Source organism: Hordeum vulgare, chromosome 1H (genome assembly GCF_904849725.1).
Source record: "Hordeum vulgare subsp. vulgare chromosome 1H, MorexV3_pseudomolecules_assembly, whole genome shotgun sequence".
NCBI classification, from domain to species: domain Eukaryota; kingdom Viridiplantae; phylum Streptophyta; class Magnoliopsida; order Poales; family Poaceae; genus Hordeum; species Hordeum vulgare.
In genome coordinates this window covers 272,582,502-272,609,779 of record NC_058518.1, presented here as the reverse complement: position 1 = coordinate 272,609,779, position 27,278 = coordinate 272,582,502, and the positions used below count along the sequence as shown (strand labels likewise).

At 41.4% G+C, this 27,278-nt stretch overlaps 1 protein-coding gene across 2 annotated transcripts; it reads left to right on the top strand.

Moving 5' to 3' along the window:
• The first annotated feature begins 232 nt into the window (after positions 1 to 232).
• On the top strand, positions 233 to 27,264 carry LOC123430839 (UDP-glucose:glycoprotein glucosyltransferase). Of its 2 annotated transcripts, none has more exons than XM_045114684.1 (37): positions 233 to 635; positions 1,373 to 1,750; positions 1,836 to 1,989; positions 3,161 to 3,332; positions 4,039 to 4,112; positions 4,208 to 4,304; positions 4,412 to 4,524; positions 4,690 to 4,805; positions 5,820 to 5,877; positions 7,876 to 8,028; positions 8,479 to 8,577; positions 8,687 to 8,821; positions 9,687 to 9,755; positions 16,505 to 16,593; positions 16,691 to 16,853; positions 17,063 to 17,197; positions 17,274 to 17,379; positions 17,469 to 17,563; positions 17,654 to 17,766; positions 17,906 to 18,116; positions 19,300 to 19,368; positions 20,288 to 20,433; positions 21,050 to 21,151; positions 22,027 to 22,174; positions 22,984 to 23,040; positions 23,113 to 23,243; positions 23,335 to 23,423; positions 23,492 to 23,805; positions 23,880 to 23,972; positions 24,578 to 24,639; positions 25,007 to 25,109; positions 25,192 to 25,350; positions 25,477 to 25,617; positions 25,734 to 25,777; positions 25,851 to 25,965; positions 26,481 to 26,633; positions 26,726 to 27,264. In XM_045114684.1, the coding sequence occupies exons 1-37, from the start codon at positions 457 to 459 to the stop codon at positions 26,897 to 26,899; spliced, it is 4,809 nt and encodes a 1,602-aa protein (XP_044970619.1). In that variant the 5' UTR covers positions 233 to 456; the 3' UTR covers positions 26,900 to 27,264. The 2 variants fall into 2 exon arrangements, with proteins under 2 accessions (XP_044970619.1, XP_044970613.1); XM_045114678.1 differs by having other exon boundaries at positions 23,880 to 23,987.
• The last annotated feature ends 14 nt before the right edge of the window (positions 27,265 to 27,278 follow it).

Here is a 27,278-nt window from a genome sequence, read left to right as displayed (position 1 = left end):
CTAGCTTGAATTTTTTTTCTCTCGTTACAGAGCCAGATTTATCATCAGTAATTGCCTTCCGTATTATATCCGTTACTTCATGCGTGTGGCACTTATCATTTTTTTTTTTTGAGGGTTGATATGAAGAGCTAAATTTTAGTTTTTTTCAGCACGTTAAATTTTAGCTGAAGGCCCAAGATGCTCTTACCGGCTCAAACTAAAGATCTTCTGTTCATCGTCGATCCAACGGCGGCGGTCAATCCCTGTTTTAAAGCTGACAAACCCCACACCATTACTCCCCGTCCCCCAGGTCTCCGGCGAAGTCTCCTCGCCCCTCGCGCTCTGCATCTCGTCGGCGACGAACCCAAAACCCTCACAAATCCTTTTCTGATGTGCGGTTCACAGTCCGAATCCTCTGCCGTGTAGCAACTCCGATCGAAGCGGCGGGAGGCCCTCGGGTCGAAGCGCGCCTCCCCCATGGCGACGGCAGGAGTGTCCCGATCTGGGGTTTCGCGGGCGGCGTTGGCTCTGGTAGTGGTGGTGCTCGTGGGATGCCTCGGTGGGGGCGTCTTGGCTGCCGAGATCAGGCGACAGAAGAACGTGCAGGTGGCGCTCCGGGCCAAGTGGGCCGGCACGCCGCTGCTGCTCGAAGCCAGGTGAGTGGTTTCCGGCACGATATGCTGGTATACTTGTCCTTGTTTGACCGAGATTTTTCGTTTTGCACCGATTTAGTGGTCCTCAGCAAGTTTACTCTGTGGTTTACTGGTTTATCACTGGGCCTGTCGATTCCTAGTTAATACGTACGTTTAGCTAATTGTGCTAAGAATTCAGTCGTTTCCTTCTAATTGTTAGAAACTGATTAGTACTAGTATGTTGTCGAACAGTCATGGGTACTATGGAACACACTAGAATACCACTCACTAGTCAGTAATATGCACTTGTTGTTCAGTAACACACATTCACCAGATGAATTATGGTGTTTATATAAACCGAATCCTACCAAATTACGAAATCATTGCAGCGAGAGATTAATGAGGTTTTATGTTTCATAAACTATTAGACTCTACTGTGATAGATAAGGACACCATGTTTCTTCTGTTCACTTGAAGGCTGAACCATTTGCATTCATTGCGACACTAGGCTGGTAGTAAATTTATTTTATTGTTCTTGACTCAAGACTATCTTTGTGTTCTATTGTAGCCAAATTTATTACATGTAGCCAGACGCTGTACTGGTACATTTTAGATCTAATCGAGAAATATCTTTCTATGAGGAAACATAGATAAATGTAGTACATGCTAATGAATGTTTGCACCACTGTTGTTGTTGGTCAATGTTACTTGTTATTTTTTTCTGGAAATACCTAATCTTGTCCGTTTGCTACTTTGGTTAGTGAACTGCTTTCAAAGGAACAGAAGGATTATTTTTGGGATTTTATTGGCCATTGGAAGGATCTGGACAAAGGATCTGAATGTCTGACAGCTAAATGTTGCGCCCAGAAGATTGTTGAGGATGTTCGCTCACTTCTCAGCGAGCCACTGGCTTCAATTTTTGAGTTTTCTCTTACACTTAGATCAGCATCGCCAAGATTAGTGCTTTATAGGCAGCTCGCAGAGGAATCTTTATCTTCAGTTCCTGTCAAAGATGATGCACTAGAGCAAATTTCTGGCAGCGGTGCTGTGGAAGGAACTTGCTGCTGGGTAGATACAGGGAACACTCTGTTTTTCAACTCAGATGATCTACATAAATGGCTCGAGGGGTCAGGCAAAGGGTAAGCATCTTCATCTTTTGTTTCGTAGTCACTTTATCTAGGGCTTCTGGCTACAGGGTTGAAACTCAGAACTTATGTTGAACAGAGCTACGGACTCCACTGGACAACCTGAACTATTTGACTTTGATCATATATATCCTCGCTCAAATATTACTGCTCCAGTTGCTATATTTTATGGAGCTGTTGGGACAAAATGCTTCAAAGAGTTGCATGTTCATCTGGCAGAAGCATCAAAGCAGGTGACATACTTTTGACTTGTTCTCTAGTATATTTCAAGGCATCCGAGGTTTTGATAAAACAATGAACCATGGAAAGTAAGATACAAGGTCTTATACAGGTGCATTGTATTATCAAATAGCCATTAATATATATGGTGTTAGAGCGATACTTCTAATGAGTGCTTAGCTATCATGTGAACATATGGACTGTTTGGATTGGAGCCCAAGTACGCCATGCCAGATTTTGGTCTTACCAACCACTTTTTGCTAGGTTTTGCTCTTAAGTCATCGACCATTGTTTTTTGGTGTGGCAGTGTTCAAGCTGAATATTTAATTGTGCAGCTTCAGTTGAATCAAGGAACAGAGAATTATCTTCCACCAGCCTATTTTGCTTCCATGTCGGACCTTAAAGTCCTTCCCACCTTCTCTTGAATTTTCTCTGTAGCTTCAGATGTAGCTGCCATTCTAGCTGCACGTACTTCGTTGATTTCCTTGCTATTCACACACCACTAACATAGATCCTTGCTATTCACACATTACTAACATAGATAATAGAAAGTAGAGAATTACTGTGGTTGTTTTAAGTCCCAGATTATCTTTGGCTTGTTCATGATTCTATTTTGTAACATGCATGTTGATGCATGGAAATGTTGGTAATCTATTTCTTTCCAAACCAGTAGCCTATGCAACTTTGCCAAGTACATCTAATTATCCCAAAACATGGCTTGCCAATATTTTGTCATGCCAACTTGGGGGGTGAACAAAAAAAACAGCCTCGTAATCATTGATAGCCTATTGCTTCTTGCTGTTTCTAATTGATAGTACTAATAGCTGGAAGTTCCATCTTCCACATGGTAATAGAACTTAGATGAATGTAGTGGGCAACTGAATATATATTGTTTAAATGAATCATGTCAAACCTCTGCGTGATAGTACTTGGTTATCCTACTATTTGGATCCTGTATAATTTGTATATGTATAACCTCTTCCTGGACAGCAACCACAGAAGTAATGGTTTTAACTTTTAACTTTGAACATGTCTGTAGATGTGTCTTATTCTAATGGTGAAATTGATTCTGTTTTTATTAATCTACTTTTCTTTGCCATCATATCACACTTTATGTCTTCTTCTCTAATTTTGCTGCATTGGCTGTAAGCTGCAAATGTCTAATATACAGTATGTTGTATTCAGGGAAAAGTCAGATATGCACTGCGCCCTGTTCTGCCATCTGGATGTCAGGCTACATCTAGCTTTTGTGGTTCCATTGGTGCTGCAGATGCAGTCACTTTGAGTGGTTATGGGGTTGAACTCGCCCTAAAAAACATGGAATACAAAGCCATGGATGACACTGCTATAAAGAAGGGTAACTCTGCTTGTGCTAGGTGTTTTATTTGCACCAGAGCATGCACTCATCTCCACTCAGCTCTTAATAAGCAAGAATTCCAATTTGTAATTCTCTAGTAAATCTGCTGTATCCCCTTGAAAATGACCAAGTAAAAATAACTTATGCACACTTCTTTGTCTGAAATAAATCAGTTGGGAAGACGAGTTCAACCCTTTTGTCTTTTGTCTGCTTGATGCTGTGTGCGTATGGGTGGGTGGCTGAGCTGGGTATCGTAGCTGGCAGCTATATATGTACTCTCTTCTGCGTTGTAAGGTGTGAGATTCAGCATGTAGGAGTAACTACACCTGGTTGAAACCTTTGTCCTACAACCGGGTGTAGGTACTCCCACATGCTGAACCTTAAGGAGTAACTACACTCCATTGAAATCTTTTTCCTACAACCGGGTGTAGTTATTTTGACATGCTGATGTCACAACTTAGAGAGTTTGTAGCGGTAGTATGTAAGATCACCTAACTACACCCATTTCTAAGATGCATTTTCCGTATATGTTTGAACATAAAAAGGAGTATGTCCAAAAGAATGCATACCACCTAAAAAATAGTAACTATATACTACGTATGTGGCCTTACATCGTATTGTGGCGCACACTCCACAGTGTGCTATATACTCTCTAGTCTCTACATTGTTGAGTCGTATCTTAATGATCCTTGCTATGTTTTTCCAGGTGTTGCACTGGAAGATCCTAAAACTGAGGACCTCAGTCAAGAAGTCAGAGGGTTCATATTTTCCAAGATTTTGGTTCGTTCAGTTTAGTCATAACAATAACTATGGTGACTATTTATTGCATATAGAGAAAGTATTCACTTTTTTTATTCTCGTCTATTGTTCTCTAGGAACGCAAGCCAGAGCTAAATGCTGAGATAATGTCCTTCAGGGATTATCTATTGTCATCAACAGTATCAGACACACTTGAAGTTTGGGAACTCAAAGGTATTGTTGGCCATTGTCTTGATTCTATCTGTCCTACAAGTTATAACTGTGCATCATGTGATGACACGGAAACACCTCTTTTATATATGTTCTTCTCCACACTACAGATTTGGGTCACCAAACAGCGCAGAGGATCCTTCATGCATCAGATCCTTTACAGTCAATGCAGGAAATCAATCAAAATTTTCCCAGTGTAGTTTCTTCACTATCACGAATGAAGGTAAGTGCCATATCTAGAGCTCCCTTTGAACCTTCAGCTATGCACACGAGTAATGACATTGAAAGGAAGTGAGTTTGTAAAGGTGTTGTTTGTAAGAAAGTTCATATGAACTACTTCCACTGTTCTAGATTCAGATTATTAACAATTTTTTTAATATTTCCACAGGTTGACGATTCAATCAAAGATGAAATCATAGCAAATCAGCGAATGGTGCCACCTGGCAAGTCATTAATGGCTTTGAACGGTGCTTTGGTTAATATCGAGGATCTTGATCTCTACTTGTATGTTCTACCATACTTCCTGGATAATGGTGTTTCTGATTATTTACTTTGTTTCCTCACCTTGATGAGCTAATGCCAACTTAATTTGCCTTTATGTTATGCCCAACGTAGATTTTAATCAGTGTATCCCGGCAACAACTGGCAACTGATTTTTTGCTTCTACTTGTCATTAGAATCCATTCAACAGAGCATGCATAATCATAAGTGACAGTTTCCAACTCATAATGAAAGAAGATTGTACAAATAATAGTGTGTTGGCTCTTTTCAAGCTACTTAAAGAGAAAAATGTCGTGCTTATCCTGTGTCTGACAAGCCCCTCGCCAACTGCAACCACACTCAGTTATATCAAGGGCAACCCGGTGCATGTAGCTCCCGCTTGTGCAGGGTCTGGGGAAGGGTCCAACCACTTTGGGTCTATTGTATGCAGCCTTTCCCTACATTTTTGCAAGAATCTGTTTCCAGGACTCGAAACCGTGACCTCCTGGTCACAAGGCAATAACTTTACCGCTGTGCCAAGGCTCCCCTTCCACACTCAGCTATAACCAAACAAGAAAGAAAGAGCAAACACACAACCAACTGATTAGAGAATTTTAGTCAAGAAGATTATAACAAGTATGACTTTTATTCCTATGATTTTGGGAGCATATGAAGACAATGATGGTCATGTGATTTGCTAGTTGTAATTCCGGTTCACTTATGTAGAATATAGGGATTTGCTAGGTTTTGCAGTGGGGTTGGCATAACCATATAATAGTTATTATTATTGGAGCGATCAATTTGGGATCCATTTCATTTCTCTACCGGTCTACTTCCTTCTCCATCAGCTCTTTTTATTTACTAACTGTGTGGTCCTTTCTCTTTCTTTCTTTGCTCTGGTTTTGTGCTCTACTTGACATTACATCACTAACTTCAAAAGTTTGTTTGTGTTAAAATGCTCATTGATTTTACAGTTTGACATAAATATATTATATATAACTAGCAAAAATAGATATTTAACTATGATTTATCTGGCAGGTTAATGGACATGGTCCGTGAGGAATTGTCTTTAGCTGATCAGTTCATCCGATTAAAGGTGAATTTTTAAGTGTACTATCAGATGTGTTACCTGGCTACTTCTTTTTGTTTGTTATTAGTATTAGTAATGGAGAGCGCATCAGCACCTATCTATATATTATTAAGAAGCTAGTTGAATCTTGTTGTTGAAAAAAGGAAATCTAGTTTGGCCAACTTGATTAGGGCATCTCCAACAATATCCCCTAGTAGACAACCCCTAATTGTTTGCGGACACGTCAACCGCTAGGATTGCAGTTACCCTACGCAAAACCAATTTTTTTACCCGTGTCCAGACATTCAGACGATTTCAAACTTGATTCAGACATAGTTCAGATATATTACATAAAACTTAGTTCAAATTTACATAATACTCCCTCTGTCCCAAAATAAATGTCTCAGCTTTATACTAGCTCTAGTACAAATTTGTACTAAGCTTAAGACACTTATTTTGGGACGGAGGGAGTACTTAGCTAAGCTACTCTAATCTACCTAATAAACTGAACTTGGACCTCCAACACCATCTGGGCTCTGCCTTTGCCGCCAACGCTGTTGTCTTCGTTGCTCCAGTCTCCGCGGCATCCGTCCTTGGCTTTGGCGACGCGCTCATGGAGGAGAGCCTTGGCTTTCTCTCCCCCCCCCCCCCCCCCCCGCGCTGGCGGGCCTCACGCTCGAAGATGAGGATCCCCTCCGCAGCGCCTCGGCGTTGAGTTGTTGGTGGCGACGGGCGTCCTATTCCTTTGTCGTCTTCGAGCGCTCGAGTGCCCACTCGATAGCGCGCCGCGGGTCGGTGAGGATGTGAGGCGGCGCCACCTACCACTTTGCGAAGGACATCAAGCATTACGAGGATGACACCGCTTTGTGTGACGAGCTGCACGAGAGGATAGGCGCCGACTCCGAGGAGGTGACAGGCGCGGCGGCTGAGACAACGATGCACGAGAGGAGTAGCCATGGCTTTGTGGGGGTGGCGTGTCGAGTAGCAAGGCCTGTAGCGCCTCCCAGAGCTGCTTGTTGACCTCGGTCTCGTTGTCTGACCAGTTGATATTGTCCTCCTCTCCGGAGCCTGATTCAGCCACCCCCACAGTCATGCGGAGGAGGAGGATGCCTGCGGGATAAAGACAACAGTCACGCGGACGAGGGGGATGCTCCCGGTGACAGGCGGCGGTGTAGGGGCATGGACAGGGCCAACCGCGTTGGGAGCCCGATCTGCCGTCACCTCGGGGCGGCGGCTGATCGGACTGGAAGGTGCCGAGCAGCCACGCCATCCGGCAGTGCTCCTGCAACTTCTTGGTCATCCGGTGGCCTATCGCAGCGGTACATGGGGTGGTGGTCGGCCGCTAGGGTTTGGGTGGGCGGTGGAGAGTTGAGAGTGAGAGTGAGGGAGAGGGGCCTGGGTTAAAGGAAGGGGGGAGGGGACTCGTACTGTCTGGGCTGAAATGATGGAGCCTGTTGAATGGCACTTTTTGTCCGGACCGGACAAATAGGGGCGGAATGGGGAAGCCTGTTGGAGATGCTCTTATAGTTTTCTTGTGACATGTGAAGGCTTCACATGAAATGCCGGGTAGAAATGCAGAATGAAATATGTGGGCTATATACTTCCACCTTTGTTGCTCATTCTAGAACCTTTATACCACAAATACCATTCAGCATTGCTGTTTATATACATTTTCTTATCGTAGCTTCTGGCATTTGATTTTGACTAAATAAGAGGCTATCAGAGCATTTCTGCTCCACAGTTAGCTTGTATGGAGTATTTCTTGGCGATATCCGAATAACACTTTCATTTCAGCAGCTGTCCTTCAAATAACCAATATTCACAAAATGCTAATACATTCAACTTTTTGGATTGTGAATTATCCTTTACTAGCTTATTTCAGTGTGTGTGGGTGTGGCGTGTGTGTTTGAGGCGAGGGTCTTTATGCCCTCGCCTCTGTACATTTCCTTCAACTTAACGAAATGATAGGCAGCTCTCCTGCATGGTCTATTATTTACTTTGCTATTGTTGTCAAATGCCTTTCAGTTGCCTCAAAGTGCTGCCCGTAAGATCCTGTCAGCAGCGCCACCAGCAGAATCTAATTCATTCCGCGTTGACTTCCGGTCTTCACATGTTCACTACCTTAATAACTTGGAGGAAGATGCCTTGTATAAAAGGTGGCGAAGCAACCTCAATGAGGTCTGTTATCTTATCTTTTTATCAACATATTGAACGGAGATTGTCATTTGACTGTTGCTTCTGTGGCAAGTCAAATGAGGAACTTGAACTCAAATATATTATTTTCATACTTTAGGGGCATATAAGGGAATTGCATGTATGTCTTTAAATCTTGTCCATAAGAGATCTTAAACAGCAGTATTGCCATGTTCTGATGCGATGGTTTCACTTATCGTCAATTTTTTCTAGCATGGTTGCTATTGGTTTGTTGCAATGCTGTTACGTTTTTTAGTTTTCTCTATCATCTATGGAAAAGTTCATTGACTATCTCTGTTGAGGGTCTAACTGTAAGTAGTTTATACAACACACCATTTTTTTAGCTGTTCCTTCCCATACCCTGGTTAAATTGTATCACATAACTACTTGCTATCTTTAATGATTATCTCTCCTTTTTTACCTCTTTCTTTGTAGCTATTGATGCCAGTGTACCCTGGTCAGATGCGTTACATCCGTAAAAATTTGTTTCATGCTGTGTATGTGTTCGATCCAGCTTCAGCCTGTGGTGCAGAGGCTAGTCTCTTTCTTACCTTTTCTCTTAGTATGCATTTGTTTTTCACACACTCTTTACGCTGTACTCATTTATTGGCTTGGTATTTCCATTTCACTTGAAACTTTACAGACCATTGACACAATCCTGTCTCTACACCAAGATAGTGTCCCTGTAAGGTTTGGTATCATAATGTACTCTTCTAGACTCATAAATGTTATTGAAGAAAATGATGGATCCAAGAGCGATGAGGACACTTCCACTTTGGTAATCATGTTTTCTGTATTTAATTACTTTGATTTGTTGGGAGCTCTTTGCTTGGATGTATACAATAGCAAACTAGTTTTACATCATTGCTACCTATGTCTGGGACAATTTCTATCTCTCTTTTTCTAGCCCTTGTCATTACTAGTGCTTTTTGGGTACATGAAATAATAGAAGCACATAACTACACTCGATTGCATATTATCGTCATGATGTCCAGGTTTTTCACAGCAAGGATTTGTATTATGAATTACTATATATTAAAGCAACATTAAAATATGGTCTTCCAGCTTCACATAGGCTGCTTTCTTACACTGGTAGGGTGATACTAGTGTAAACTTGATATTCGGGATAACTACCTTGCAGAGGATGGCTACACACCCTCATAGAATGAGGAGATAGACTAAACTGGGATGATGAAATTTAGATGGAATATGGATAATTCTTTTTGCTTGATCTCGTAAGTTACCATAGCCATTATAGGCATGCTTGATTTGTCCCTTAGGACTGAACTTGATCTCACTCCAAACTCTCAAGCATAACTTTGTGACCAACTAATAACCTACCCCTTTAACCATCTAACCAACTAACTAATCTATCCCCATTTCCGTGCATGCTATTTTCACATGTGCAGCACATGACAGATGGTGGACTTAGCACGTAACTAGAAAGGAAGAACATTGGGCCATTAGCTCAATGTAAAACCAAAAATCTATGTTATGTTCCTGTGACATAATTCTCTAAAACTTACACTGGATTAAGACTACTTAATTGCATAGTGGCATTATTCATGTGACATAATTCTCTAAAACTTGCTCTCCTATGCGTTGACACCACACCCCCAACTAATGTATTTCCTTTTGTACAGATAATGAGGCTTTTCTTGTACATCAAGGAGATATACTCGACACAATTGGCATTCCAATTCCTAAGCGATGTGAGTGAGCTCACCAAATATGAACCAGTTATAAACTTAAAGATTCTAGTCCGTCTGTTGATAATCTTTTGCATTGCTGGGTTATGTGCATTTTTATTATTCGCAGCGCAGCTATCTGTTAGCCGTGTGTATATTAGCTGTGTGATCACCATTGTATCAGGGGTTTCTTGTATACATGCCTTGTGTCATTTATACATTTTGGTGTAGAGCCACATAATGGATGAAAGTGGTATTCATAAGTTATAACATGGTATTGTAGAAATGTAGAATTGCATGCACCAACCAGCTCACCCAAAAGTTCAAAAGTTCAAGCTGATGGTAAAAGGTGGGCACTGCGCTTATACTTCAACACCCCCTCTCATGTGTGGCTATGTCAGGTCTAAACGCTCACGCTGAATAACTGATGGGGAAAAGTGGGCAATGTACATATCCTTCAAGAGGTATAAGAGGGAAACTAGGGCTTTCTCCTGGCCTAAGGTTTCCTGATGCCAGCCACGGATGCTCCTCCCACCAGCATCATCATTGCATTTGCGCCGCTTGTTTTCTGGCCACTACCATCAGATTGATCTCCGATGTTTTCTTTGTTTTAGCCTCGCCAATCTCTGCTGGCTTTGTGTTGCTAGGCTCATCCCCAGCTGGTGCTCTCCCCAACACCATCGTCCTCTCATCCTGCAGACCCCCCTCTCACTAGTTTCGTCCTTGCCAGCTCCAGCCCCTAGGGTTTTCATTGCTAGCTTTGTTCTTGTTAGGAATAAGCAACTTGTATTCCAATGAGGCCATAGGCCGATATATATACATGTACAGGTGGTGGACTATATATTGGGATAAATACAATATATAATATATTGGGATAAATACAAAAGGGTACACGGCTATATAATATATACTCTAACACCCCCCCCCCCCCTCAAACTCATGGTGGATGAACAACACTGAGTTTGGAGAGATAGAAGCCATGCCGTGCTCTAGTCTGGGCCTTCGTCAGAAAATCCGCCAACTTTAACTCGGAAGGCACATACTGAAGAGCAATAACATGATCCTGCACACCAGCGCGCACATAGAAAGCATCAACACCAATATGCTTGGTGAGCTCATGCTTCACAGGACCGCGCTCAATGCTAATAGCACCTGTACTGTCAGAGAAGAGCAGAGTCGGTGTAGTGATAGAAACACCAAAATCCTGAAGTAACCACCGTAACCAAGTCACCTCTGCCGTCAAAAGAGCCATCGCTCGCAACTCAGCCTCTGCACTCGAACGGGAAATTGCAATCTGTTTCTTCGTCTTCCAGGCAATGAGAGAACCACCAAGAAAAACACAGTAAGCAGAAAGTGAACGGCGATCTGAAGGATCACTAGCCCACGTAGCATCCGAATAGGCCTGAAGCTGTAAAGAACTGGAGCGAGGAAAGAATAGACGATGAGAGATCGTGCCCCGAAGATATCGAAGAACATGAAGGAGATGACTATAGTGAACCGAGGTGGGAGCGGAGACGAACTGACTCAGAATATGAACCAGATAAGAGATATCCGAATGAGTGACAGCTAGATAGACAAGACTGCCAACAAGATGATGATAACGCGTCGGGTCAGGCAGGGGATCACCATCAGTATCACGGAGGTGAACAAACAGTGCGCTCATCAGTAAGAGCAGCACGAGCAAGAAGATCCTGGATATACTTTTCCTGGGATATAAAAAAGCCATCAGAGGTAGAAGAGACTTCAATGCCAAGAAAGTAGCGAAGAGGTCCAAGATCAGACATAAGAAGCTGCTCGCTAAGATGGGCCTTTACAAAGGCAATATACTCGGGGTCATCCCCAGTGATGATCATGTCATCAACATAGAGAAGAAGAAGAGTCCGACCACGAGGAGAAAGGTGAATAAACAAGGCTGGATCATGAGCACTTGCTGAAAAAACCAGCGGTAGTCACCACAGAGGCAAAACGCTCAAACCAGGTGCGGGGGGCTTGCTTAAGGCCATAGAGAGAGTGATGAAGACGACATACCATGCCATCAGGAACAGAATACCCAGGTGGTGGCTGCATGTACACCTCCTCACGCAGCTCACCATTAAGAAAGGCATTCTTAACATCAAGCTGAGATATAGACCAGTGGCGTGCAGAGGCCACAACAAGAAGTGTACGAATAGTGGTCATATGGGCCACAAGAGCAAAAGTCTCGTCGTAATCACGACCATGCTCCTGCTGAAAACCACGAGCCACAAGATGAGCTTTATAACGCTCAAGAGAACCATCAGAGCGAGTCTTAACCTTGTAGACCCACTTACAAGTGATGGGACGAACTCTGAGAGGAAGGGAAACAAGATCCCACGTACCAGTGCGTTCAAGAGCAGCAATCTCCTCTGCCATCGCAAACTGCCATTCAGGATGAACAACAGCCTGACGATAAGAAGTCGGCTCAAGAAAAGCAGCACCAGCGGTGGGAAATCCAAAGCGATCAACAGGCGGATGAGGACGAGAACGCAAGCCATAGGTAGGCTGAGACGAGGATGACACATCCACAGAGGCATCCACAAGACGTGAACGACGAGTGTAACACCGAGGAAAAGATGGAACAATGCAATGAGGACTCGCCAATGTAGAATTGGGGGTGGCGACGAAGAAGTCACCGGAGATGAAGGTGCGGAATCTGATGACATGCTAGGCGAGGAGACCGTGGAAGATGGTGGCGGCAAATCGACAAGAGGTGGAGAAGCAGAAGGAGCGGAACGAATAGGCAAAGGCTCAATGGGGGTGATAGGTGTGTCAGGAAAAGTGAGGAAAGAGATATCCTCCACGGAAAAAATCGAGGAAGATGGGCGTGGGTAGAAGGGACGAGACTCATCGAAAGTCACATCCCGAGAGATACGCATCCGACGACCGATAGGATACCAACAACGATAGCCCTTATGCTCATCACTATAGCCTAAGAAGACACACTCAACAGACTGAGCGATCAGTTTGGTGCGTTCGCGAGGGGCAAGAAGATCCTGGATATACTTTTCCTGGGATATAAAAAAGACATCCGAGGTAGAAGAGACTTCAATCCCAAGAAAGTAACGAAGAGGTCCAAGATCAGACATAAGAAACCGCTCACTAAGACGGGCCTTTACAAAGGCAATATACTCGGGGTCATCACCAGTGATGATCATGTCATCAACATAAAGAAGAAGAAGAGTCCGACCACGAGGAGAAAGGTGGACAACAATGCTGGATCATGAACACTGGCTGAAAAACCAGCAACAGTTACCACAGAGGCAAATCGCTCAAACCAGGCGCGGGGGGCTTGCGTAAGGCCATAGAGAGAGCGACGAAGACGACATACCATGCCATCAGGAACAGAATATCCAGGTGGTGGCTGCATGTACACCTCCTCACGCAGCTCACCATTAAGAAAGGCATTCTTAACATCAAGCTGAGATACAGACCAGTGGCGTGCAGAGGCCACGGCAAGAAGTGTACGAATAGTGGTCATATGGGCCACAGGAGCAAAAGTCTCGTCGTAATCACGACCACGCTCCTGCTAAAAGTCCCGAACCACAAGACGAGCTTTATAACGCTCAAGAGAACCATCGGAGCGAGTCTTAACCTTGTAGACCCACTTACAAGTGATGGGACGGACACCAGGGGGGAGGGAAACAAGATCCCATGTACCGGTGCGTTCAAGAGCAGCAATCTCCTATACCGTCGCAAACTGCCATTCAGGATGAACAACAGCCTGACGATAGGAAGTCGGCTCAAGAATAGCAGCACCAGCGGTGGGAAATCCAAGGCGATCAATAGGCAAACGAGGACGAGAACGCAAGCCATAGGAAGGCTGAGACGAGGATGACGACACATCCACAGAAGCATCCACATGACGTGAACGATGAGTGTAACACTGAGGAAAAGATGGAACAATGCAAGGAGGGATCGCCAAGGTAGAATCGGGGGGGTGAAGACAAAGAAGTCACCGGAGATGAAGGTGCAGAAACCTGTGACATGCTAGGGAAGTAAACTGTGGGAGATGGTGGTGGCAACTCGGCAAGAGGTGGAGAAGCAGAGGTAGCAGAACGAATAGACAAAGGCTCGATGGGGTGAGAGGTGTGTCAGGAAAAGTGAGGAAAGAGATATCCTCCACTGAAAAGGTCGAGGAAGATGGGCACGGGTAGAAAGGACGAGACTCATCAGAAGTCACATCCCGAGAGATACGCATCCGACGACCGATAGGATCCCAACAACGATAGCCCTTATGCTCATCACTATAGCCTAAGAAGACACACTCAACAGACTGAGCGGTGCGTTCTCGAGGGGCAAGAAGAACATAGCAAACACAACCAAACAAGCGAAGCATTGAATAATCGGGAGAATGATCAAAAAGACGCTCGAAAGGAACACCACCCTGTAGAGCAGCGGAAGGCTGTAGATTGATGAGATAGGTGGAGGTGGAGACGGCCTCAGCCCAAAAATGAGGCGGGAGAGAGGCAACAATCATCAATGCACGAGCCGTCTCAAGAAGATGACGATGCTTTCGCTCATCCACGCCATTCTGAGCATGAGCACCAGGACAAGAGAATTGAGAGAGAGTCCCTTGCACAGCAAGAACACCACGCAACATCTTAGAGATATACTCGCCAGCGGAGTCAGCACGAAACACACGAATGGGTGAAGAGAACTGAGTGTGAACCATGGCATCAAAACGCTTATAAATAGACAACACCTCACTACGAGAAGTCATGAAATAAAGCCATGTGTAACGAGAGAAGTCATCTATGAAAATAATATACTCCCTCCGTCCCAAAATTCTTGTCTTAGATTTATCTAGAAATTGATGTATCAAAATATTAAAATATGACTAGATACATTTATATCTAGACAAATCTAAGACATGAATTTTGGGACGGAGGGAGTAGTATTTATGACCCCCTTTCGAAGCGAAGGGAGCCGAACCCCATACATCAGAATGGACTAAATCAAAAGGACGCTTAGACACTGACTCACTATGTGAATATGGTAACTGAATCTGCTTGTCAAGACGACAACCCTGACACTCTAAAGAGACATCCCCTGAGACAGACCCCAGAAGACCTCGACGAACTAAAGACGACAAACGAGAACCACGCAGATGACCAAGTCGATGATGCCACTGCTGGAAGGAACCAGTAGCGGAGGCGACTGAAGCGGAGGAACTGGCGATAGTGGTAGCAGCGGAAGGAACATGAAGCTAGTCCAACTCCCAAAGACCCTGAGAATCACGGCGGCGAGGGCCAGCCCCAACCAGAGTGTGCGTGCGAGTCAAGGATGACGCGACAACCAGAATCAGTAAGTTGACCAGCAGAAAACAGATTCATGTTAAGTCGAGGAACATGAGCAACATCAGGAACAGAACAAGGAGTGGTAAGATTGCCTCTACTAACGACAGAAAGAGGAGTACCACCAGCAGTGAGGACATGAACAGGAGAATTAAGCGATCGAAGAGAGGACAGAGTGGAAGAATGAGAAGACATATGAAAAGAAGCTCCAGAGTCCAGAACCCATGGGGATGTACCTGACTATAGAGGGTCGTTGCTCAGTGCAGGAAGCATCAGTCACAGAACCAGCAGTACCCGTCGAGGAAGAACCTGAAGCCGCGAGCAGACGCTTAAGTCTTAGAATATCCTGCTCAGTCAAAGCGATGGCTGAAGCTGTCGAGGTAGATGATGAAGTCTCTGAAGATGATGATCATAGGCCGATATATATACATGTACAGGTGGTGGACTATATGCAGGAAACCCCTTATATATTGGGATAAATACAAAAGGGTACACGGCTATATAATATATACTCTAACAGTTCTCACCCTCACTGGCTGCCTCCATCAATCCGTGCCACCTGCTGCCTCCTCAACAGAATACATCTTTTGTTGTATTACTAGATCAGTGCTTGTTTTGAGCACGCCATACTACTGTTTGTAGTGGTTTCATTCCATATCTTTAGGCATGCAAATTTGGAACCTTTAGGGTACCCTCCGACACTACTTAGTTCAACCAAATGAACTAAAATTTCAAAAATATGTGAATTCTGAAAATTTAATTTATTTAGTTGAACTATGGAAGGGTCGGAGGGTATCCTCAAGGATCCAAATTTGCATCCTTACATATCTTCCTATGAGTACTGAAACCAGCATTAATATTGCAGATTGTCGATCTCATTAGGCTGAAATGGCAAAGCTAAAAAATGTAGATCAGGCTCCTGCAAGGCGTTGATTTTTTCTGCTGAACTAGTTCCTTTCCTGATTTTATCGCTGAAACTAAAAGTTGAGATTTGTTCCATGTATCCTGCCATGATTCCTTTGCATAGCTATATATTTGTTTCTTCAGAATTTTTTGTGATGGGTGATGGACTTATGTCAGGCATAGCTTCTTAGATGCTAGATGTAGCACTTAACTTGAGAAGAGGCACACCCATTCTACTTGAGGTGATACAACTGTGATTTCACAGGTGCTCCACAAGTAAAATTATTTGATGCCACCACATATCACGTTAAACTACTTTAATGATTATATTACAATTATAATATAATGGCATAACTTTAGGGTCATGTTGGATGCTTTTCGTTGTTCCCTTCAACAAGGTAATTGCAGTGTGTTACAACTTGAAACTTGTCGTTATATGGTTAACATTACCATGATCATGACTTTGTATCCTTTTTGGTTAGTAATCTGGCCACCAAACAATACTGTAGATATCCTGAATTTTATATTGCTGAAGTTCAGTGATATTTTCTTGTTCAGATACATAGATTGAGGAATGGTGGCGATGACTATAGTGAAGAGCCCGTAGAAGTTCATCATGTGGAGGAAGCATTTGTTAATTCATTATTGTAAGCATGTTCACTAAATTTTATATATTGTTAGTTCTAAATGCCCAAGCAGAATCAGTCTATTTTACTTATGTTACTTGTATTTTGTAATGCACAGGTCAGGTGCAAAATCTCACCCTCAGGATGTGCTGCTAAAGTTGCAAAAGGAGAACTTGTACAAGCAGGAGGCTGAAGAAAATTCTCGTTTTGTTCACAAACTGGGCTTGTATAAGCTCCAGTGTTGTTTATTGATGAATGGACTCGTTCATGAACCTAATGAGGTAATAATCTAACTTAAAAATTGACAAAATTGGAGAAGCATCAAGCCTCCATAATGTATAAATTTAAGACAGTAAATTCATCTTTTCTACATTAGATAACGTTTCTTTAACAGCAGTAAATTCGCTGGTACTAAGGAAATTACACAAAAATGCTGAAGCAATAGCTAGTAGCTAATGTGGTGCCTTTTTACTACTCTTGTATTCAAAAGGACGCGACCATGAATGCTATGAACGATGAGCTTCCTAGGATACAAGAACAGGTCTATTATGGGCATATCCAGTCACATACAGATGTTTTGGAGAAATTTCTGTCAGAAAGTAGTTACAAGCGGTACAACCCATCGGTAAGTACCAACATTTCTAAAAAACTGTGGCAGCATTGGCTCTCAATTTACTTAATCATATGATATTTACCCTCAGATTACTGGCAAGAGCACAGAGAAGAAGAGATTTGTCTCGCTATTTGCATCGTATCACCAGGAAGATTCTGTACTTCATGATATCAGCTACTTACATTCCCATGGAAGTATGCTTCCTACTATTCTGTGCCTGTACCTTGTCATCTATTGTCAAAGTTCGCTGGTGTTGAAATGTAGTTGTTAAATCTATTTGCAGCCGGAGATGATGCGAAGCCCGTAACTCATCTACTTGCTGTTGATCTTTCTTCGGTGACCGGGACCAAGTTGCTTCACGAAGCCATGCGTTATCTGGTAGATGAAGCAATTGCCTATCATGCCTATTCTAACATGCTATTTATATTGTTTTCTTCTGATTATGTCTTTTTATACAACACAATGCAGATGGACGGGTCTAATAGAGCTCGTGTTGGTCTACTACTTTATGCCCGTGGTGATAGTGTTTCCACTATTTTACTTATGAAGGATATCATTGATAGAACCATTTCTTCTTTCAGGTTTGTTCCTCTTTTTTCTTTCCTTCTTTTTTCCCTTTTCCAGCAGAGTTTCAGAATGGTGTAGTCTATCACCTTTTCTTTCCTCTCATCATTGAATACATCAAGCTTGTCTCTGATCTTGTGAGTCATCTTGTTCTAGTGGCAAGGAAAAGGTACTGGACTTCCTATATGGGCTCTGCAAATATTATGAAGGTCAACATATGGTTGCTTCTTCTGTGGCTGGTGATACACTTAGCGCTATGAAGGACAAGGTGTATAGCTTAGCTGCCGAGACTGCCTTGCCTGTTGATGATTATAAAGCATGGCTTACAAGTTTTTCTGCTGATACAGTTCTCAAAGGGATTGATAAGGTCTGCATCTGAGGCCTGAGCTTTCTTGATCTCTTTGTGAAATTCTCTCTCTGTACTGTTAGTATGTGTACTTGTAGTTTTAACCTTTAAGTGTCTTTGAAACTTAACATACATTAAGGGACTGTGCTTGGTTCAGGCAAACCCTAGCAAGACTTGATTTTTATTCTGCTCATTTCATATCTCAGTTTAATTCGTCTATGAGATTGATTGATCATGTCAAGCTCACCATTATGGAAGTTGGAGCTAGCTAGATTTTTGCTTGAACGAGCATATCAGCTTATAGAATTCCAGAAGTTTTAGCCATCATAACTTAATATATTAGCTTGGCTAACATAGTAACATTGTGCTTGGTTTTTAGCTTAAGAGCCCCTAGAAACTGCAATGTATATGTACTTGTTGGTTGTAGGTATCTATTTAAGTTAAGCTTGAGTTGAAATTGATGTTGGGCCCAGTATTAACTCAATTTCTGTAAGAGCCGAGCCCAAATTGAGCAGAAACCAGACCAAATTTTAGCACTCTTCCGTCCAGAATTACTTGTCATAGAAATGTATGTATCTAGAAGTATTTTAGTTCTAGATAAATCCATTTCTATCCATTTCTGCGACAAGTAATTCTGGACAGAGGGAGTATTAATCTTGTTGATCCTGTTTACAAGCATCCTCAAGGCTTGTGACATAACGAACATACTGGGCGTCTAGGCCATCACTACTTGCTTCATGCCAGTTGCCCACTGTCTCGCTCCTTGTTCAAGACGAGTTTAGCCTTTCATACGAAAACCACTGTTTAATTTTTCCCATTTCTTTATACCTTAACACACACACACATGCAGCGCTCCTGAATGCTCTCAAAAATAATACTCCCTCCGTTCCTAAATACAAGTCCTTTTAGAGATTCCACTATGGAATACATATGGATGTATATAGACATTCTTTAGAGTGTAGATTCACTCATTTTGCTCTGTATGTAGTCCGTAGTGAAATCTCTAAAAATACTTGTATTTGGGAACGGAGGGAGTAATAGACAAAACAGTAAGATAACCTACTGTAAACAGGCATTTGTCGGTAAGAACCACAAAAATGATTCACAATCTTTTCCTACGTTCAATTTTCAAGTCAATACTTTTCTGCCAGTTTCCTAACAAATTTGTTCAGAACTTCTCACTCATATTTATTTGGTTGTGCAGTTGTCAGACTTTTTATTTGGGGAACTGGGGCTTGAATTCGGTAGCAATGCTGTGATCACCAATGGACGGGTAAGAATATGTTTCTCTCATTTTGTTTCTGTTCATGTCCAAACTAGTTCCATGATCTTTGTCCTTTTGGTGTCTGGCAATGCATAATTACCCCCTCTTTGTCTCTATATAAGTCCTTTAGGACATCAGCACGGTCTCCAACTTGACTCTTTCACCCATCAATTCTTTGATGTTGCTTCAAATAAAATTCGTTATACTTTTAGTAGGGGGGAACCTGAATGACCATATATATATTAAATAAAGAGAACATAAAATGTATTTTGATGCGAAGCAGTAAGTGCGAGCTCGACTGATCATACATCAAATAAGGAAAACAGAAACATAAACAATTATACACGAATGTATATGTTGTCGTCGGCCTTGTAATATGAATTTGATTTTGTCAATGCTGTATTATTTTGTTGTCTGAAATTTGAATATGAGAATAAAGGTTGAAAATACATATAATTTAATGTATTGGATTATTATATAACTATTTTTTTAATAGAATATAAGCAATATTTCTCATGCATGTTGAAAGACATAAAAAGCAGTGAGATTGGTGAAGTGAGATATGTGCATGTTGAGAAAATAGTATAAGTGGCATTTTCCATGAAAACAAAATTAGTGGAATTGATGAGGTGACATGTGTGCATGTTGAGATAAATAGTACTGGGGATCAACTACTTAAGTATACTACTCCCTCCATTTCTTAATATAAGACCTTTTAGAGATTTCAATACGGACTACATATGGATATATAGACACATTTTGGAGTGTTGATTCACTCATTTTGCTCCGTATGTAGTTGGTATTGGAATCTCTAAAGAGACTTATATTTAGGAACGGAGAGAGTAGATGATAAGATGTTTGTGTCCGCAAGGTTCCACCTGATTTCTAAGCTGCTTCTGTAGTTTATGACTGTTATTCCACCTTGCAGATTTTTGTTGTAGATGATGGTGACTCGTTTTTAAACGAAGATTTAGGTCTCCTTGAGTCTATGGAGTATGAGTTGCGAACAAAATACATACATGAAATAATTGAGGAGGTTGAGTGGGCAGGAGTTGACCCTGATTACCTGACAAGGTAAGATGTAAGCATGCAATGGTTTCAGTGGCTTTTCTATAGGGGTTTAATTATTTACACTTGAATGATTAGTGTGAAGTACATATTTGCCCTAGTAGTAGTACCTTTATCTGTTCATCCCTTTTAATACATTAGACGACAAGCTCTGGATAAGCACATTTTTGAGATGACAGCTAAATACTGATATATATTTAAAAGTTAACAGATTATGCGTCTGAATTAGTAATATTTTCCGAAAAAACACAAAAAGCTTTGCATCTCAATGTATTGATAGAAGAAAAGTTATGTACAAGCCCAAGGAAGGGCAGAACCCATAATTACAACGCTACACTCCAAAGTGCTGGGCGCCACTAGGAGCAACACCATTAGACCCACCGCCCCTGTTTGTGGGTTTTTGCCCACAATCGAGCTTTGGCCTGATTGTGTTGAGCAAGCTTCCAATGTTGGGCTGCATGTCGTTGAAGGCTGCAGCATTGCGCTGCTTCCAGATGCACATTGCCTCAGCTCTGATATGTGCCTGAAGGAATAGTTCTATCCAAAAGGCTTATAATGAAGATATAATGCTAAAACCTTCCATTTCCATTTTAAAATCCTAACTGATGCATCCTATTTGCAGCAAATTCTACAGCGACATTACCATGTTGGTCTCATCATCAATGTCTATACGTGAAAGGCCATCTGAAAGAGCCCATTTTGAAATTTTAAATGCGGAATACAGGTAACTACCTCTTCTTTTACATGTATAAACATTCTGCTGGAATATATGTTGCTATGAGGTACTAGGCACATTACACATTCTGGCCATTGTTCTGCACTACAACTGACCTTCTATTGACTAAAACTACACTTTAGGAAGGAACTTACAACTTGGCTACATATAGTTTCTGACAAACTCTGGAATTGTCAGTGAGAAATTTAGCTCGTCATGGATCTTTTAACTTGGAGTAACAATCCTACTTTAAAGTCTTAAACTATCTTGTTTGAAATAACTGGGTGTTAGTATTTTTTGCTGCCTGCAGTTTAATGCGCATGCCAGAAGAAATAATGTGTGTGAACACCAGTTTCATCCATCCTGCTTCATACTTTAACAAATCCATTCCATTCATTTGTCAATATCATGGCCAGATATTATGCTGTTATGCTGGGTTTTGGAACTTTGTTGTTTTAATAATATATGCTGATGCTATGAATTGAATGCTAGGCGTATGTTCAAACTTTATTCAAATGTTTTGAGCTTGGGTCTTAATTCGTAAGTCACCCATCACATTTATGATCTATCTATATATGTAAAGGGGGTTTCAACTTGAAAGCAATGAAGACAAACACAAAATGTTGGGTCTTAATTCTTAAGTCACCCATCGCATTTATGATTTATAGGTATATGCAAGGAGCTTTAAACTTGAAAGCTGTGAAGACAAACACAAAGTAGTCACACACAGTAGGCTCAATTGCATGTCGTGTGATGTGTCCCTGTTTAGCTAACTGTACATTGCAAGCACTGAGTTTCACTTGAACCTACATAAAACTTTGGACTATTCTTGGATTTATGATAACTTCAGACAGTTTAATCTCATTTTGTTCTCTATCTTGCAGTGCAATTAAGCTGAATAGTATGAATTCAAGTGTTCACATTGATGCTGTCATCGATCCGCTAAGTCCTGCTGGGCAAAAACTTTCTCCACTTCTACGCATTCTCTCTCGACAGATTCAGCCAAGCATGAGAATTGTCCTTAATCCAATTGTATGTATGTTTTGTCCTTGTTATCAGTTAGCATATGTTCTGCATTTAAAATTAATTGATATATGTACCCACTGCTGCTGGGTAATTTTATTGTTTTGAAGTTCTGAAATATCAGTATGAGAAATGAACCAACTAATCTAACAGGGCGTCTGATCTTTTTCTACTTGTCGAGGCTACTGAACACATTAAGTCTTTTAACTAATTATAGTAATTTAAATGACTCAGTTGTTGCCAAGGTTAGATGATACACCTTAATAGTCCAGAGGCCTATCTCTGTTCTAGAGCTATTTGGTTGTGGTCATACTTGCAATCAATTGATTCAGTTCAACAATTGGAACATTTTAACCAACTTCACTAGCTAGAGATTTGCTGGCATGATTCATTTATTATTGTACGTAATCATATTTTTATAAGACACACAATTTCATGTTATTGCAATGACATGGGTCAACTTTAGCAAAAATTAGTCTGGTATGCATCTGTAGTGACCACAGCCCTGCGGAACAATTGTTTTTATCCTGTTAATTATCCAGTTCTTTGTGCGTCCTGACTTGATTAAATCATGCTCAGTTCGTCTCCATGAGCAAAAAAAATCATGATTTTTGCTTGTCCTACTGATCGTAAGAAAGTATGATTTACCATTTCTATTTGAAATTGAAATCTATGATTGGAGAAACTATGGTGTGCTGTATTGTTTGAACCCTTATTAGTATGTACAGGTGGATCATGGATGGAAATGCTTCTATTCTTGAGCTTGTGCTAGCTGCAATCCTACAAATTTCATGCTAACATTTTCTGATTATTTTCAGAGTTCTCTTGCGGATCTTCCTTTAAAGAACTACTATAGATTTGTTCTTCCGTCGATGGTAAGACTACACATATTTACTAGCCAGAACATCCCCACTGCCTACAATGATGCTTGACCATTTGATATGCAGGATGATTTTAGTAGTACAGATTTTTCTGTACATGGACCTAAAGCTTTCTTCTCAAACATGCCACTATCTAAAACACTTACAATGAACATTGATGTTCCTGAGCCCTGGCTTGTTGAGCCCGTCGTTGCCATGTAAGCCAGCCACCAAGTATTAAGGAAGTATCAGAATTTATATTCTACAGTAGTCTAATCACCTTATCGTGGTCGTTTTCCTCTGTGTCAGCCATGATCTGGATAACATTCTATTGGAGAATCTCGGTGATGTTAGGACACTGCAAGCAGTATATGAACTTGAAGCACTTCTTCTTACAGGTATGATCATTTAATAATCATCTGTTTGATTGTGGTGGATTATTTAGTTAACAGAATTTGTTTTTCAGGTCATTGCATAGAAAAGGATCGAGAACCTCCTCGTGGTCTGCAGTTTATCCTTGGCACCAAACAAAGACCACACCTGGTAGACACACTTGTCATGGCCAACTTGGGATATTGGCAGATGAAAGTCTCCCCGGGGGTGTGGTACCTACAACTCGCTCCTGGGCGTAGTGCTGATTTGTATGAGTTACCTTCGAAACTCATTGCCATAGATAGCCTGAGGGGCAAACTTTTACATATTGAAGTGCAAAAGAAAAAGGGCAAGGAGCACGAGGACCTACTAAATGCTGATGATGACAACCATGTCCTGGAAAAGACGGTCTGTTTTTATTAATTTAGTTGTAAAACATATCAATTCTAGACATTTTTTTTCCTAAATGCTTTTTAATGCAGGATAATAAAGGGTGGAATACCAACCTTTTGAAATGGGCTTCTAGTTTCATTAGTGGCGATGCCTCGTTAAAAAAGAAAGCTGAGAAAAACACTGTTAGTATTTCTTCTGTGAGTTATTTAATTCCACTGCATGTTATTCTGAGCAGGCTACAGAAACAAGCTTTGGTCTAGGAAAATTTAATCGTCCAATGTTTCATGATTTTCTTGCTGTGGTGCTTCCAAAACTTCCAGGAATATTGTGTAGAGATCTACTCTAGTGTTATGTATGGAAGTATTTTGCAACGGATTCTAGACCAGCCTATAAACTGTACAATAATTCCTTGGGGAAAAACACGACAGAAAGAATGAGATAGTTACTGAAAACATAGATTATGTTAGCACATTTGATTTTACTGAAAGGGAATTACACTGCACATACAAAAACCTAACACTTGGAAAACTGAACTTTGTTAGGAAGTCTGACTATCTGTTTGATGAAAGGTATCATGGAACTGTTCCAAGTTACACCTTTGCTCTTGCTAATGCCGATGAAGTTTTTTTCTGTAATACACATATGTAGGAATTTGCGTAGAATAATGATTCCACATGTAAAAGTTACAGGCTAGTTCATGCATTCTTGTATCTTATGTTACTGGTTATATACTCTACATTTGTTGCTTAGAGAAAATCCAACAGTTTTGCTTTGCACTTCTATTCAGGACCTTAAGGATGCAAGACAAGGGCAGACAATTAACATTTTTTCTGTTGCTTCTGGTCATTTGTAAGTGTCCATTTCCTGAAAATACGAATTGCATTCTCTGTGGATATCCATGCTGTTCATTGTTGGTTATAGTTTATCGTGCTGACACTTCTCACTTATGCGATTAACCTTGAAAGCCATGTTCTGGGTTAGTTGCTAGCACTGTTGCCTTTCTTTTCCTTGAACTACTTGCTGGTGTTATTAGAATAACACATGCTTTTTGCAGTATTCTGTATACCTGCACAAACAGCTATTCTTGCACTCTAGTCTAATGTTGCTGCAGCAAATCCTAGTTACGCATCATACACCATTTTACTCTTAGAAGAATATCATACCAGAAGATATGACTTCAGAACATGTGATTTAGCTGCAAATTTTCATGTTGCAGGTACGAGCGTTTCCTAAAAATTATGATCTTGAGTGTTTTAAAGAAAACACAAAGGCCAGTGAAATTTTGGTTCATAAAGAATTATCTATCTCCACAATTTAAGGTAAATGAGCTGCTTTTGAGTTGATTAATTCATGAGCAGATGGAAGGTGTCTCTGCTGTTATCTAACCAGTAATCCTGCCAGGATGTCATACCCCACATGGCTCTGGAATATGGATTCGAGTATGAGCTTATCACGTATAAATGGCCAACATGGTTGCACAAGCAGAAAGAGAAGCAACGAATTATATGGGCATATAAAATCTTGTTTCTGGATGTTATATTTCCACTTTCGCTGAGGAAGGTACTTTTGTCTATATTACAATTGCCTTATGATCCTGCTTCATGTAACCATGTTCTTCAGTAGGTAGAAGCAGTTGTAGCCTGATCGAGTTCTAACGATATTCTTTTTCCGATGCTTTGTAAATAGGTTATTTTTGTTGATGCTGATCAAATTGTGAGGACAGACATGGGAGAACTGTATGACATGGATCTGAAGGGCCGTCCCCTTGCATATACTCCGTTCTGTGATAACAACAAGGAGATGGATGGCTACCGATTTTGGAAACAAGTTAGTTACCAACTTAGCATAAAACATACTACTGCTGTAGATCAGATTATTCATGGCAGGTTAAAGATGTTCTCAAGTTGTCTGCTGACTCCTGTTCTTTTCCTCGTGTGTTAAAGGGTTTCTGGAAAGATCATTTGCGAGGAAGACCATACCATATCAGGTTGGTGGCCTGTTGCATCAAGTATGCTTAAATAGATTATTGCTGTTATTTTGTAACATGATCGTTGTTTCAGTGCCCTTTATGTTGTTGATTTGGCCAAATTTCGACAAACTGCTGCTGGGGATAATCTACGGGTTGTTTATGAAACACTCAGCAAGGACCCCAATAGTCTCTCGAACCTTGATCAGGTACATCTATTTGATCCCCTTTACGCATAACATTTGATGGAGTGGGTCACAGCCTCACAGGCCAGTGCTGCATGACTAGTGACTTCACTGCTACAGTCTACAGACCAGAGTTCATGTTGCTGCTGAACTAGATTTCTTGGAAAAGCCCAATCTCGAACATGATTTGATTCAAACATGATTTCGCGCAATACGTATATGTGCAGTTATCATTTCTTTAATTGGATTTATATTGAGAATTCAAATATTTAATTTGAAAGTTAAAAAGCTGCATAGCATGGCAGCACATGTTTTCGTGTAGTATTATTGCAAGAGGCAAGTTCCGTAGCCATCTCAATTCTTTCTATTCACAGAAGCTAAAAAAAAGATCATATAGATGCAATATTTTTCTAGTGGTTACCATTTTCAACTTGCACCGGGATGAGCTGGTTTCTGTTTCCAACAGTAGAATGCCGTATGTAGAACCAAGCTCCAGAGTGAAGATGAGTGCAATGCTTACTTGTAGCACTTTTATCCAGGATCTCCCAAATTATGCTCAACATACCGTGCCCATATTCTCACTCCCTCAAGAATGGCTATGGTGTGAATCCTGGTGTGGAAATGCCACAAAGGCAAGAGCAAAGACCATTGATCTTTGCAACAATCCAATGACAAAGGAACCAAAGCTTCAGGTAAAATTGTGATTCGCCATAATCCGTTCCCTATTGCTTTAGTGTAGCGCTGAAGGTTGGCTACTACTAATATTTTTCCTCGCACTATACAGGGTGCTAAAAGAATAGTTCCAGAGTGGGTTGATTTCGACGCTGAAGCTAGGCAGTTCACCGCGCGCATCTTGGGGGAGAATGTGGAGGAGATTACAGAGGCCGCTCCCCCACCCTCCAAAGCACCAAAGCCCGACCATGAAGACTCGAGCCAGGATGTGAAAGATGAGCTATGAGCACCAGCTGATGAAACCTAGCTTGATCATTTTAAAAACAGGACAAGAATATACTTACTGGTCTGATGCCTTCAACAGAAAACATGGTGCAATGGATAACCATCAAAGCAATAGTAAACGGGCCAGACCTGGAGAGTCGGGAGCATATTGATTGTGCCCCTGGAGAACACTTCAACATCAGTAAAACATTTGATACACCCGTAATCCCATAGGGGTAACATGCCCAAAATAGGGGGTCTAGTAATCTAGCAAGAAAGCATTGTAACAGTCGACGATTTATGTACTTTACGACAATGTTTTCCATGAGGCGCTGTAAACTCTTTTTGGCATCTGATGATCGAGAATGCACTTGGAAATTTTTGACATGATTGATCTTACG

Bases quoted from the DNA above. Each gene is read 5' to 3' on its own strand.
- LOC123430839 (XM_045114678.1), top strand. From the start codon at position 457: ATGGCGACGGCAGGAGTGTCCCGATCTGGGGTTTCGCGGGCGGCGTTG. The intron at 8,822-9,686 runs GTAATCATGTTT...CCTTTTGTACAG, and splicing joins ATGAGGACACTTCCACTTTG to ATAATGAGGCTTTTCTTGTA. The intron at 25,618-25,733 runs GTTAGTTACCAA...CGTGTGTTAAAG, and splicing joins GCTACCGATTTTGGAAACAA to GGTTTCTGGAAAGATCATTT.